Consider the following 16,138-nt stretch of genomic DNA (forward strand, 5'->3'; position numbering starts at 1 on the left):
TAAAGATGGAAACAGTTTAAACAATGTTACCAATGTGATTCCCTCGAGGGAGCAATCTATTTTTGATTCAAAACTAAACATATGTGATTACATGATTGAATGTATGGCTCTCTGAAAAAGAATAAAACACAATATAAGAGACAAAATGGAGCCAGCAAGGCTTGCATATAAGCAAATCTGGGTATGAAGACACCTTTCAAAAATGGACTGTCATCACTGGTAGGTGAATAAAGTAGGGGTGTACAGCTTTGTGGGTGACACCGCAAAGGTTTGGAGCATCCCCTGACTCGCCACAGTGAGCGAGTTTGACCTATTGTAGTCACTGGGCTAGGAGATGTGCATGGTTTAATAAATAATCCATTTATGTTTTTTTTTTTTTGTAGAAGGAAATTGGGTGGGGAGACTGGGCCAAAGAGCTCAGCACATGGGTCATGTCCTTTGAAGGAAGGGGACATTGACACCCTTCCATCCACCTGCTGCTTGGTTGTTGTATACAGGTGAGTTAAAGCAAGTGATCACACTTCCGCTTCATCACAGAAACATTTACGCCAAGAACGTAACTGCCACTAAGACTGCACCTCGCGTCCGTCCCCAGATGAGCTCGCCATACAAGAAGTCTGGAGCGCATCAGCAGCTCAGTATGATGGAGTTTACTTGCCATTGCCCCGACTTAACTTCCATTTTGGTACCTGTAGGTCTTTTCAATGCAGAACAAAACGTCTGGCATTATCAACAGCAATGAAAGATCCGAGATCTATACGAGTATCTTTATGAAAGGTTATGGCTGCTCACTACACCACTATTGTAGAACATTAATTTCACATCCACTTATTAGAAATACTCCCTCTAGAAAAGAGACCCATTTCCCACTTCATATAAATAGAAAAGCAGCTTGATCAATGGACTAGCCCGCAGCGTTTAGTAATCTGCCTATAAACTCAAACCATCTTCTTACCATCCTGGGGTGACGGCAAGCATGAGACTGCTGGCAGGGGTCCGCAGGGCAGGCGTAGGAGACACTACTGGCCGAAGGAGGGAGTTTAGAAGGAATCAGACTTTGGAAGACAATTAAACAACAATAGGTTCCCAGCCAATCGTAAAACAGCACCCCAAGCACACGCTCTTCATAAGTAAAAGGGTGCAGAAATCCCACCTTCTTCCTAATGGACCAACACTGAAATGTAATGTGACTAGTGATGGATGCAGACCTCTTCTGACACTCCGTGATTATTCCATAACTTCATGTGTTTCCAAATAATAATCCAATTCAATAATCGCGCCTTCCAGAGGAAGCAAATGGTGATGAAAATTCATCGTCAAAATTCCTGCAAATGCTGCTACTGCCTCCTTCTTTCACCCACTTTTCCCCATCACATCATAAGGAAAGGAAAACAAACCTTTCTAAGAAGTGAGAGATCCGTGCAAAAGGTGCACCCATTAGTAATAATCCCTCGTTCTTAAATAAGAGGGATATGGATTTACATATTGTTTAAAGAATAAACAACTTTAAAAAGTTTTTTCATCTGTAGGCCAGCTGCATCGCTACGGATGTGAACATGCAGCCCAAATGGGCAGCAGCAGAGACGGCTTCTAAGCGCTTCCATAGGAAGTCAGAATCCCCCTTTGAAAGGAGTCAAGAAGACAAGGGATGAGAGATGGATAAACGTCTTAGAACTATTATATAAGAGTGCATCAAATATCCTACGGATGTTTAAGAAAGCTCCAATATATACACACCAGAACGGAGAAATAAATAAAAGATTAATAATACATGAACCACCATGCACCACTCCAAAAATCAGCCCACCTATTAAGAAGAGAGGCGATCGCCAGACAGACGAAGCAACCACCTCTGGGGCATCCTCCGAAATGGATATATCGTGCACATTTTGGGATGTTCACGCTTGCCAGCCGGTGTGGCTGCCAAGTTAACCCATAAAATGACTGCCTAGGACTCATACCGTTGCAACTATATTATAAACCCTTCAAGACATCCAGATCCGTGTGGAAAAGATAGCCACCAAGAGATAAAACTCAACGCTTCAGCCGGACATGGTTGGCCTAAACGCGCTGCTCTATCAACTCATCAGTTGATTTTGGATAGATGTGCGAGTTGCTTCAACTACAGTAAACCGATCCAGTGAAAGTAACCCTGGAATACGGCATGTCTCTCATTGACGAGAAGGTTATAAAGAAAGCTTTTCTCCCTCAAAGATAAATATTGTTTTTAATAATTTACTCTACAAACATTAACTGCAGTCACACTGTTAAAATACATCTGTCCAATAAGACACTCTGGACACTCAGACGTTGTGAAGGCAATGAGGTTTAGTACAAGCAAATCTTGGACATCCTCAGATAATGTTCCTGTACAGTGACTTCTAGTACCAGGTTGAAGAATTTACAAAATGTATGCCACTACGAGAGGCCATAGGGCAAAAGTTAAACTTTTCTTCATTCAGAGGCTTCTGGGTATGGAATGGTTAAACCAGGAGCATGGGTGTCCATTTTGCTAATGGTCAATTTCCTTTTAACAATCCTCGAACACTGTTCTGTCGTTCTGTCCCCTTCACATATTATTGGTGCAAGCCAAATGAAGATTAGTTAAGGGCTAGCTGTTTTCTTTGGGACTGACCAACACACGATATAAGGTAAGTCATGTTCATCAACACTACGGGGAACAGACCACTAAGGATCATACACATCCTGAAGATAAAATGCACACATGTATTAAGAGTGCGCAAGAATACTGACCGGGAAAACATACACAACAAACTGGTGGTAAAACAGAAACCTTTCCTCTCACCCTGGCAACCCTCAGCTGTATTCTCATGGCCACAGTCTCTCTGCTTACAACTCTGGCCTTTTAGTCCCAGAAATCAAGCAACAACTGAATTCATCTAGGAATCCCACAGAGTGAGGACAATTGTTATGAAATGTATTTGAAAAGGATGACAACCCAGATGCTGACCTTGAGATGCTCACCAGAAAAAAATAATCGTTTCAGTAAAAACTGTCCTTGTCACAGGGACAAATGGCATTCCCCGTCACTGTCCTCAAGTGTCCGGTAACTATGTTCCGTGAAGTGCATGGAAATAGTGCAGGACTTTCATGGTACTCTTGATAAGTGCTAGAACGAGTTGTGGTCATGTTCCCGAATACAGCAACCCAAACAAATCAAAAACCAAGGGGACCCAGCTAATATCGCTTTACTTCCTCGATAAATGTTTCACCAGTTCTAAACTACCAGAAATGTAGAGGATAGACATTCATTTTAGTCATTCTTTGTGGCCAGTTCTATGCATTCCTGGTGAATCGACAGGCACTTGAAAGCCACATCCCATCAACCACGCGTGCAATAGAAAGCTGTGCAGTGGAACACAACTTAACTGGAGCCTAAAAACAAGCGAAAAAACAGCAAAGCCACCACTAGTAGGATTGCGGACAAAAAGCTGCCAAGAAGCACTTACCATGCTCCTTTAAGAGGACACAGACTTATCAAATCTATTCAAAAGAAAAGAAGGCAAAAGGATCAGCAAGAGAATTCTGATGTGTGGGGAAAACAGAGCTACTGAGTATGAAAGGAAAGTGAAAATACGGGGAGCTTCCCATGGATGGAAAGCCATAAGACGACAGATCCCAAAGGAGTGTTTAGAAGAGAAGATAACAGCTAGAGAGCGAACTCTGTGTTCAGTAGAGAAGACAGCTAAATATTTCTGAACCCAAGACACATAGAAGAGCGTTCATAAGTTAAGTAAGCAAATTGTTCAGAAAAAAAGACACTTAGTACAGCATCAAGCGTTGAGAAGTGCAGATGACTAGAGGACCATCCCTGGTCAGAGGTTTCATTCCAAAAGATCAAGGGACAGTCAAAACACAAACGTACATCTTTCACAGTAGGACAGGACAGACTAAACAATAACACAAAGCTTTGCATGGACTATTATGCCATCAGAACAGGAAAGGTGCTATAGTCCGGGAGAACAGCCAGAACACCAACTAAGAGAGCACAGTAAGAACAATAAAGAGTAGCTCCTAGGGAAAGACAGGACTTACAGAACACCAAGGAGGAGCTTCTAGGTCAGTTCACAATCTGCTTCTATGTTAGTACACATCTGAACACAAAGAGAAACCCCTAGGTTAGGAAAGAACCATTCAAACCCCAACAAAGAACGCCTGGGAAGAAGCCGACTTCCAGAACACGAACGTGAAGCTCCTAAGACAAGAGAAGATAGCCTGAATACTGCTGAGGAACTCGTAAGGAATGAAATGGATTTCAAAACACCAACTAAGAACTTTAGTGAAGGAGAAGACTTCCAGAATACCAACAAGGAGCCCATAGATTAGGAGAGGACTTCCTGAACACCAATGGATCCCTGGGTCATGAGAGAATCGAACCAACACTAACCAGAAGTTCCTAGAGAAGGAGATGACTTCCAGAACAAGAATGAGGAGCTCCCAGGCTAGGAGAGCCCCATACAAACCCCTACAAGGAGCGGACTGTCACAACACGAATGTGGAGATCCCAAGACAAGACTAGACAGCCTGAATATCAACGAGGAATTCATAGGGAATGAGATGGGTTCCAGAACAGCAAGGAAGAACTCTAGTGAAAGAGAAGACTTTGAGAATATCAACAAGGAGCTCATAGGTTAGGAGGGAACTTTCTGAACACCAATGAGGATTCCTAGGTCATGAGAGAATCGTACCAACACTAACAGGACGTTCTTAGAGAAGAAGAGGACCTCCAGAACAAGAACAAGGCGCTCCTAGGGCAGGAGAAGGGAGTGTGAATGTCAATGAGTTTCAAGGCTAGGCAAACACTTCCTGAACACCAATGAGGATTCCGTGGTCACGAGAGAACCGAACCCACACTAACGAGAAGTTCCTAGGGAAGGAGAGGTCTTCCATAGCAAGAACAAGGAGCTCCTAGGGCAGGAGAAGTAGGTGTGCATGTCAATGAGGAGCTTTTAGGTTACGAGAACGCTTCCTGAACACCAATGAGGATCCCTTAGGTTAGTAGGTAGCATCCAAACACCAACATGGAGCTCCTAGAGCGGTTAGAAAACCAATAACAGTCTCTTAGTACAGAAGAGGGACTTTCATAAAACAACGGGCATAGAGGACATCCGTAGCACCATCAAGGTGTTTTCAGTAGAACAGAGGACATCTGCCACACCCACAAGAATCTCTTAATGTATACAGGACTCACAAAACATCGACAAGGGGCTCCTAGTGTTTGAGAAGATAATCCGAACTAACTAGGGGCTTTCGCCTGAACAGAGGACAGACAAAAGTGCTTTGCATGTGAACGTTTACCAAGGAGCACTCAGCGACTTTACAAGAGCTCATGAACCACTGCGCATAAACACTCCAAAGACTGATGGCAGTAAGGGACTGAGGAATGAGTTACAAGAGATGGAAGGGATGCCATTTTTTTTATAAGTGCCTAATAAAGAAAATAGGGTAGGCATTGCTGAAGGGTCTCTAACACGCCAGAGATGGACTGCAAGCCTCAGGTGCCAGCCATCCAGCGACCTATCATACATTTCCAGTAAATTTCCCACTACAACCCGGAGAAGAAACCATTCTCAGATGCATCAGTCCTATCAACACCTCCCCTTGCGCTCTTCGACCCCTTGCCTGGGGCTGGTGTGGTGGAGTATTTTGGCGGGTATCGGATGAAGAGGCGGTCCTCCTCCTTCTTGATCCACCGGAGCAGTTTTGTGATGACATTGATGGCACCCGCTTTGGTCACCAAGGGGCTATAAGAGGTGTAAAGCTCAAACTTGCTTGTGACCTGGAGAGCAAAAACAGGGAAAACATTTTTTATTTCAGATTTGTCGAAAAATAAATAGAATTTTCACATAAATTTAGGTCACGTTAAAACTACAAAAGATAGGGATACTACATTATTACATGAAAATACTATCCAATGGTATGCAAAATAATTGTATAGATTATTTCTAGTGAGAAGCAAAACTTTAATGAGCCAATGACAGGCATAGGTGGGAAAGTCAAATACCGACAAGACAACATCCATGACAGGATATCAGCATTTGATAATATTTACGATTTGTATAATCCTTATGGATTTAATTGAAGGTACAATTTTTATTTCAGACACTTCTCTATCATAGGCTAGAATTGAATGGTTTTAAAGACAAAGGACAACATAAGAACTACTTCTCTCTAGTAAGCTGCAGGTTATAGAAGAAACAGGACTAATAGATCTTCCTTTATTCTCAGAATTCCAAAGTAAGGGATGCCTGGACTCCGAAGCATGGCCAGATGTTGCTACCAGAGTTAGAGGTTCCTGATCACGAACCTGGAGCAGTCTGTGTGAACTTGGAGTCTGAAGACGGTCTAATGCAGTTGCAGCAAGTTCAAGAAGACCACTGAGTTGGCAGCGGCACATGAAACGTTATAGGTTTGGAGGATGTGCCTTCTGTTCTTCCGGGAACTGAAGGAGTGGTGGCATGAGCAAGAGAGGCGGAAGGACATTTATAGATGGGTCCTGTGATGCACAAGCCGGCGCGTTTGCAATGTCAGGCAGTTCGCCATCACTGGTTTGTGCACTCTGACTTCCTCTGGAGATTTTGAACTTCTTTGTAAGGAGATTGCAAGGTAGTTGTCAGTGGCAGCAGCCACTTAGATAAAAAAAAAAAGTGTCCTGACCTGCATCCAGGTTTGGAGACTGAACCTGCAATGGTTTCATCTGGCTACGGGTAACATGGTCTAATTTGCATCAACTTTGCCGCTGTCTGTATTCTCACTTTATGTTTCTCTCATATTCACGGCTCTTATTGAGTCTGCTATGTAGGGGTGGGAGGAGTCTGTGCTGCACCTGTTTCTTTGCTGCTTTTTTTTGGGAAACAGACAACTAGAAATCTTTATTGGCTCAGAGCAACAGCTCTTTGGACTCAGGACCAGGTTTATCTGGTCCCTGTCCTCCTGGGCTTCTGGAAGGGTAGTGCTGTTCAACATTGCAGCGCTTCTTGCACACGTGTCTAGCTTTCCCTCGATGGGAAGGTGAGTTTCCCTCCCCACCCAGTCTTTCACCGTGTCTGCCCACAAAAGCCATTGGTCAGTAGTGTGGCATGGGGTCTGTGGATTTTTGTCACCATGACTTCAGTATTCCATTAATATCCCTTTTATCTAATGTTGGCACACTGACAAGTGCAAGGGTTTGAGGGATACCCTGCTTGGCAGATCACAGTGCGTCACCGGTCAGTCAAGATTCAGTGTTTCACCCCGGGGGTGCTTCTAGAGCTACTCATAGCGCTGACTCAGAAGTGTTGATGCTCAGTGCTGGAGCACTCAATTAGGTGTTAAAGGACATTAATATAGATCACTTCGGTTCTTGCTCTCCTAGATTGCCTCAATTTCCCTTCTGGGCTGCAGTCTCTAGTTGTGGCTGTGCAGGATGCGGTTTGTTTCAAGAATGTGACTTGTCACCTCTCTCCCACTGACTCAGCAGTGCCTCATTACACCTGGTGTTGGTGGTGAGAAGTTAGGAGAAAGTTAGGATGCAAGAGGGAGGAAATACGAGTAGCGGGCATCCAAGGAAACATCCTAAATAGGCACTCTTGCCCACCAACCCCCCAGGAGAATTCCCACTAAAGACCCAGTGGTTGGGATCCACCCTCCACAAGGTTTCTTTTCTGGGCAACCCATGACGCTATCAATCTCACGCCCTCTAGGGTCGTGGATTCCCTAAGCAGGACAAGCTCAGGCTCCACGTTCCCAGTCAGATTCCCTTTGTCAGCGTCTTCCAGACTCCTGCTCCCTCAACATAAGCCCAGTATGCAGAACAGTACCAGTTAGTGTGATTTGGCAGCATAATCAAAGGAGGGATTTACTTAGCAGGGCCAGATACACTTCCATCTTCACAGAAGCGCAGGTGCATTGTTCATCAATACAAAGAAAATACAGATATTGGAAAGTAGGACTAGCAGTAACTTTCCCCTTCTATTATGGAACTTCTTTGACACTCAAATATTAAAACAATAGGCAGCACAGCCCTACCAGGAAGAGGGCAACCTTCCAACCAGGTAGAGGACAACACAGGAAAACTGAAGAATAACAACCAGCATGAAAGGAGTTAAGCAAACAATTTGTGCAAAAGTCCATCCTTGAGTCGGAATATGAGTAACAATTCTTGGCAAAGGAATAAAATCCTCTCCAGGTGGGGCGCTTACGATAAGAGCAGTAGTAGCTACGTTGCATCCTGCAGAATGAGTTGTGGGTTTACTGACAAGAGATCCATACGTTTTTAACAGCACGCGGTGATACTGGCTGATTTACATCTAGCTACATACTATTTTAAGTGTGTTATATTATTATGGAAATACCCATGATTAACAAACAAGTTTTTTTGTAGATACTCTCAAGGATCTTTCTAGGTTTCGTGCATGACGCCATCTCTCTGCAGGGAAGAATGATCAGAAAGGCGAGCTTGGCATAGTCCGGATTATGTGGAAATATAAAACTATGTTCGGAAACAATATAGGATACGGTCTCAAAAGAACCTCATCATGCTAGAACAATGTTAGTGATTAATGAGAGCATGAGGTCGGGATTTACTCCCCATCATGGCCTAAGTAATGGTCATCAGAAAAGCAACTTTCCACCAGAGATGTTAAGATAAAAAGAAGTCTGCCTCTTAATTTTTAAAGAATTGGGCTTTATTCAAAGAGAGTGGAAGATCTTGTAACTGAAGGGATTACTAAATTGTGGATAAAAAAATTCCATAAACTGGTATAATGAAAAAGGGAGCATGAGAATGTTATTCTTGATATACGGTAATCCCGGTCAATCGTGCTCCTAATGGAAAATAATTCAGGTTAGATAGAACCGTTTTATAAGGCATGGCACCACTCTCTCTCCCTGGCAGATCCTCAAATCCATATGCTTCTGGAGTCACTAGATGCATAATCTATCGAACCAGGCAGCTTAGGAGGCCCAGGCAGATGAAAGTTTAGCCTCTCTCACCGTGTCCATGCAGTGGACGCTTGTATTGCTGCAGCCCGGAGTTTGAATGTTAAGGTCAGCAATGGAGTACTGCGGTCTGAGATCTTTGCCTTCATTCTGGAAAGAGAAGTGATCAGGATGGAAGTCTCTTGTATTGTTCTTGTAAAGCAGTACATGGCCTGGGTACAACCACTGGCAAAGACAAAGTTATGAGAAGCACCCCTGCCCACCACTGCTGTGCTTTGATCAAAACCTTTGGCAGAAGAGGAAAAGGTAGAAACCGTTCCACGGTCTGACCAGTTCAATAAGAGTTGATTGTCTCTGCAATTGGGGTCTGTAACCATGTTGTAAAGTCTTGCCATTTTGTTTTTCTTGCTGTGGAGAGCCAGTCCAAATGAGAGGGTTCCCCAAAAACTGAAGATGTTTGCAAGAACTTAAATCATGTAGAACTCATTCATTTTCTCCCATAAAGGGTCTGCTTATCTCGTCTACGTTTATGTTTTCAAAAGTGCAAATCCACCAGTCATTGCCACACTGAATGATCCCCGTTCGGGTGAGTCTTGGCGTAGTTGTCTACCTACAACCCAGTCTGTTCGAGTAGTGCAGTCTTATGCTTTTACACAGCTGCAGGTTCTTTTTCTAGTACTACCATAGGCCAGATTGCAGAGAAAAGTATTAACTTGGGGCAAATTCTTGACTTCAGAGACCACTGATCCTTGAGGGACATGCGATGGGGTTTTGTGAGTAACTTTCCATGAGATACAATTAACCAGCATGAGGCCACCAGGCCCAGAGGAGAAGAAATCTGCCATGTGCAGGAATGACAACGCAAAGAGCTACCTGTTATCTACAAAAGACAGCCTGTCCTTCAAAGCCCTGGAGTCCAACAATTTTAGAAATGTTGGGGATTCGTCAGCACCTACCCGAAGCCCTGACTGAAAATACCTATAATGCTTTCCACTGAGAAGTGACCCTGGTTTGCCTTGAGATTTTATAGAAGCGCTCCATGACTCAGTTCTCTAGGCACCAAGCTGGAAAGAAAAGGAATAACAGAACATGGGGATGTCATAGGTTTATGAGATGAGCATCATCCTCTTGATATTCAGATGGTCAATAGTAGCTTTCAAGTCTTGGAAGATGCTGTTCAAAAGCAAAGAGGCCAGGACCAAAAGAAGCCACCAAGGAGAGCACACAGTGAACATTCAACCAACTGGGGCTCAGAGGTGAAACCCCTGGCTGCCCCTGACTTCTAGCTGACCTCTCCAGACAGAACTAACAATCATGAATGAGTGAGTGTGGAAGGCAGACCACACATTATCGTCCGACTGATTCATTTCTACCATACATACATATAACGAAGCAGACATGGTTATAGAAGGAAATTTTGAGTAACGTCTTTATCAGCAGAAAATCTCTGATGTTGAAAGAAGAAGGAAATAACGGTGCAGGTGCCTAAAATATTGACTGAAAGTAAAAATTTACAAACCAGAAAAGAGTTTTCAGCTTGGGAGGGACTGGATCTTTTTTCAGTAAACTGAAGGGAAAAAAACCAACCAACCTGCGTGACGGGTTTGGGGAGCTTCCAGTGCTCTGGAAACGGAGACGCCAGTTTCCACGGTTCCTGGTCTACATGCAAGAGCACCATTCCTTTTCTGCTGTGGTATTTTCGGTCTCAGGCACTTTATTATTGCTCATTTGGCTGTGTGAATGATGGGATTTAAAATGTTTCCTTCCAGAAGCAGATTTCCTTTTTTAATTCACTTTCAAGTTTGGTCGCATGCATAGTTCACAATGTGTCCCAGACCCACACCGATGCACAGACCTTCTACCTTTTACATAAATCCCATGATGGAAACGTTCTGTGCTATTTGGGCGAGGCGACAGAACTAGAGCTGTGGGGTTTCTAATCTTTAAACTGCAAGCAGTGTTTGGAGCCATCTTGAGTAGGCGATGGGGTCCTACAGAGTGTCCCAAATGAGCGATTGTCCAGTGATGGAGGGGAACCCATCACATACCTTTACCCCATGTTGGTGGGTCCGGAGATAACTGGGTGCAATGTGTTCTGGTCTAGCAGCGGGTTCTTTGCGCCGGTGCTGAACAGGAAGGTATCTCCACACCAAAAGGCTGCAGAGGACCCTTTACATGAAACGTTTGAAGCATAATGTATCCGCCGCATCCACATCTATGCAGCAGTGCAAACATACGGCGACTAATGATCTCCAGTCTCAAACAGAAGGATTACATAGGGCGGCGTGATCATCAGCGGCCCTTCCTTCCTGCGAGCTTTGCCCAGGCTCGGGCGGACACAGCAGCCACACTCCAGGGAGCAGGTCCAAGGAAGCACAGTGGCAAAGCTGATGAAGCCCAGCGGGATCCCTTGAGAATGCAGTTCTATGACGGGCAACCCAGACCGATGAGTTCAGAAAAGTGCCTCGCCCTAGGAGCACTGCTGTGTACAGAACGAGTAGCCAGTCCAGTGCCTCTGTACTTGTGCATACGGCAAGGGGCTAGACACTTTGTGGCTGCATCCTCTGTCTCCACACTAAGTCATCACAGGTAATAGGGTCATCTCAGACTCTTCGGAAGGTCACACCAGTCCGTTGCTATATGTGCAACCTATTTGCTGATGTTTCCTGTATTTCTTATTCTAGTTTTTATTTTGAAAGCAGCTTGAGCAAAAACTGGTCAACACACATTCAACTGCAACAATCGCTACACTTAAGTACTGTAACGAGGTGAAGAAAGGTCGTTCCTTGTGCAAGAAGGAGTTTGCACGGGGTCAGAGTTCTGAGGAATGCTGGAATTATCACTTCTCTGCCAATTTACAACATCAAATGTTGCAGGATTAAAACAGCTGAAATTTACCAGAGGACAATGAGCTTTAGAATCTGATACACTTGGAATTCAATGTGGAAAACACTGACTCGGTGCAGTCCCCAGTATCTGAGGGAAGTCTCAGAATGTGAGCCATTTACTCCTCTTGGTAAATAATATACCACAGGGCACTGGTATCTACTGAACGCAGTAAACACTTCACTCCTTTCTGGCCCTCTTGTGAACAAAGAAGGTCTATCCTAGAGCTGTAAAGATAGTTCAGTATCTAGCTTCTTGTGTGTTCAAGGCATAGTTCAGTGACCTCCCTCTCCTGAAACCGTGGTGGGCTGGACTCAGGACTTCAGATGGATCGGTGCTGTCTCAAGGGCGCACAAATAATTGAATTCATTATTTCTCTGCAGGCTCAGTGAATTTGGAAAGGGGCCTTTGTCTCTTTGCACAGGAGTACGGAGCAGTTCCCTCTTTCGGTGGGTGTACAAAGCACAACAATCTGGAAGAGAGTACATAGCATTACTCTTTTCAAACAAGGTACAGTGCATTTCTCTTTCTGGAGCATTTCGCACTTCTGGCTTTGGACAGGGGTACAGAGCATTACTTCCTTTTGGAACGGGTAGGAGTCATTCATCTGGAGAAAGGTACAAAGCAATACTCTCTTTGGGGAGGGGTACAAAGCATTACTCTCACTGGAGAGGGGTACAAAGCATTACTCTCACTGGAGAGGGGTACAAAGCATTCCTCTCATTTGAGAGGGGTACAAAGCATTCCTCTCAGGAGAGGGGTACAAAGCATTCCTCTCTTAGGAGAGGGGTACAAAGCATTCCTCTCTTAGGAGAGGGGTACAAAGTATTACTCATTTGAGATAGGTACAAAGCATTACTCTCACTGGAGAGGGGTACAAAGCATTACTCTCTTTGGAGAGGGGTACAAAGAATTCCTCTCTTAGGAGAGGGGTACAAAGCATTCCTCTCAGGAGAGGGGTACAAAGCATTCCTCTCTTAGGAGAGGGGTACAAAGTATTACTCATTTGAGATAGGTACAAAGCATTACTCTCACTGGAAAGGGGTACAAAGCATTACTCTTTTTGGAGAGGGGTACAAAGCATTACTCTCACTGGAGAGGGGTACAAAGCATGAATCTCTTTGGAGAGGGGTACAAAGCATTAATCTCACTGGAGAGGGGTACAACGCATTAATCTCTTTGGAGAGGGGTACAAAGCATTCCTCTTATCTGAGAGGGGTAGAAAGCATTACTCTCATTTGAGAGGGGTTAAAAGTATTACTCATTTGAGATAGGTACAAAGCATTCCTCTCTTAGGAGAGGGGTACAAAGCATTCCTCTCAGGAGAGGGGTACAAATCATTCCTCTCAGGAGAGGGGTACAAATCATTCCTCTCAGGAGAGGGGTACAAATCATTCCTCTCAGGAGAGGGGTACAAAGTATTACTCATTTGAGATAGGTACAAAGCATTACTCTCTTTGGAGAGGGGTACAAAGCATTCCTCTCTTTGGAGAGGGGTACAAAGCATTCCTCTCTTAGGAGAGGGGTACAAAGCATTCCTCTCTTAGGAGAGGGGTACAAAGCATTCCTCTCTTAGGAGAGGGGTACAAAGCATTCCTCTCTTAGGAGAGGGGTACAAAGCATTCCTCTCAGGAGAGGGGTACAAAGCATTCCTCTCAGGAGAGGGGTACAAATCATTCCTCTCAGGAGAGGGGTACAAATCATTCCTCTCAGGAGAGGGGTACAAATCATTCCTCTCTTAGGAGAGGGGTACAAAGTATTACTCATTTGAGATAGGTACAAAGCATTACTCTCTTTGGAGAGGGGTACAAAGCATTCCTCTCTTTGGAGAGGGGTACAAAGCATTCCTCTCTTAGGAGAGGGGTACAAAGCATTCCTCTCTTAGGAGAGGGGTACAAAGTATTACTCATTTGAGATAGGTACAAAGCATTACTCTCACTGGAGAGGGGTACAAAGCATTACTCTCTTTGGAGAGGGCTACAAAGCATTACTCTCACTGGAGAGGGGTACAAAGCATTACTCTCACTGGAGAGGGGTACAAAGCATTACTCTCACTGGAGAGGGGTACAAAGCATTAATCTCTTTGGAGAGGGGTACACAGCATTAATCTCACTGGAGAGGGGTACAAAGCAATCTCTTTGGAGAGGGGTACAAAGCATTCCTCTTATCTGAGAGGGGTACAAAGCATTACTCTCATTTGAGAGGGGTTAAAAGTATTACTCATTTGAGATAGGTACAAAGCATTACTCTCTTTGGAGAGGGGTACAACGCATTACTCTCTTTGGAGAGGGGTACAAAGCATTACTCTCTTTGGAGAGGGGTACAAAGCATTACTCTCTTTGGAGAGGGGTACAAAGCATTACTCTCTTTGGAGAGGGGTACAAAGCATTACTCTCTTTTGAGAGGGGTACAAAGCATTACTCTCACTGGAGAGGGTTACAAAGCATTACTCTCTTTGGAGAGGGGAACAAAGCATTACTCTCTTTGGAGAGGGGTACAAAGCATTTCTCTCTTTGGAGAGGGGTACAAAGCATTTATCTCACTGGAGAGGGGTACAAAGCCTTACTCACTGGAGAAGGGTACAAAGCATTACTCTCTTTGGAGAGGGGTACAAAGCATTACTATCACTGGAGAGGGGTACAAAGCATTACTCTCATTTGAGAGGGGTACAAAGCATTACTCTCAATTTGAGAGGGGTACAAAGCATTACTCTCTTTGGAGAGGGGTACAAAGCATTACTCTCTTTGGAGAGGGGTACAAAGCATTACTCTCTTTGGAGAGGGGTACAAAGCATTACTCTCCTTGGAATGTGATATGAATCATTACTCTCTCTGGAAAGGGGTATGAATCATTCCCGTTTGAAAAGGAGTACAAAGCACTCCTCTCTTAGGAGAGGGGTAAAAAGCATTAGTCTCCTTGGCGAGGAGTACAGTTTATTTCTCTTTGGAGAGGGGTTCAAGGAATTCCTCTGTTTGGAGAGGGTACAGGGCATCTCTCTCTTTGGGCTGAATATCTCCATCAAGACACTTGATTTCATCAAGAGGGAAGATATTTCTAGGTGGCTTGGCACAAACTTTGACGGGCACAGATTTCCTTGTGAGTACTGGTTTAGGGAGCTGGCTAGTGCCCATGGGTCAGTAGAGGACTATAGATGTTACTCAGTATGGCACAGGGATTCAGTCTCCATCTTGTTCAGGGAACTTGCTTCAGTGGGGCAGAGGGGGGTGCATTTCTTAATGTATGAGCATGGGGATATTTTCCAGCTAGAACTGAATCAACGGTGCTAGACAGCTTAGAGGGCAGGCACAAAATTATTATTAAGCCCTCTCCAGTGTTTAATATTTTTCCCTCCACTGAACATTTTCTTTCAGAGAGCCTTTTCCCGCAGGGAACCTTTTCTCTTTGGACACTGGAGAGTTTGGAATGAAGACTTCACTACATGCACGCTGTGATTCTATGTCAGGAACGGAGGCGAGGATTATGCTATTCTTCCTTCGCTTTTATTACACTATCTCTCAAACATCAGGAAACACAGAATTAATGTTACCCTAAACCCTAAGTAAACATTAAATCCATCATCTAATCCACAGTGTCTGCTCCAAACACAGTCCATCCTCTCTTTCATGAAGCTTTCTCCACTACTCAGCAGCCAGTTTAGTCGCTTTTTGTCTGTGCTCTATGTGGCAATGTTATTGTGTTGATATTTCTAGTTATGCTTACATTATTTGTTGTGGATGCCATTGCAGCTTTTCTTTTAGATTCCCTACCCGTGGCAGGACTGCTTTGACGCTCCTTATGCGACTCTGCCCCTGAATACTGCCCACTAGAGGCCGCTGCCGCACTCTAATCTTATTGTGGGTTTAATCTGGCCTGCCATCTTTAGTGCTGGTTAAGTCTGTTCCAAGTAGGTGCAGCTGAACCTCAGTCAAGCGGTCTATGGTAAGTAAGAGTTTCATCTTTTTCTTCACTTGTCCTGAAGATGCCCGAATGGATGGGCCGAAACGAGTCAACCCTTTGGAAAAGCGGAGTCTGATTAATCATTACAGTGTATATAGGATTGGGGGACACACCACGGATGCTTGAGGGTTTTTTGCTATTCCCTCAAGTGTGCATCAGCATTTGACTACCTTGAATTTGGACTGCTATTGATTATTGTATATTGCAGCCATCTATTTTACGAAAGTGTTTTGGTGTAGAAGAGAAAATGTTTTTGTTCTTTAGATGTACATCATATATGTTGTGATGTTGTGTCAATGTTTTGAATCTTACCCCCGATAAATAACATCTAATACTTGGAATTGGGGTTATGCTC

General features: G+C 44.2%; 1 protein-coding gene across 1 annotated transcript in view; it reads right to left on the bottom strand.

Annotated features, from left to right (window-relative positions):
* Window positions 1-366: 366 nt before the first annotated feature.
* LOC146797058 (vacuolar fusion protein MON1 homolog B-like) overlaps window positions 367-16,138 on the bottom strand; it is a 143,391-nt gene continuing 127,619 nt past the window's right edge. Inside the window, exon 6 of the mRNA XM_085629673.1 lies at window positions 367-5,800. Coding sequence (XP_085485799.1) covers window positions 5,567-5,800 — 234 coding nt within the window. The 3' untranslated portion in view covers window positions 367-5,566. The remainder of the gene's footprint in view (window positions 5,801-16,138) is intronic.

This window comes from Triturus cristatus, chromosome 10 (genome assembly GCF_964204655.1).
Source record: "Triturus cristatus chromosome 10, aTriCri1.1, whole genome shotgun sequence".
Lineage (NCBI taxonomy): Eukaryota > Metazoa > Chordata > Amphibia > Caudata > Salamandridae > Triturus > Triturus cristatus.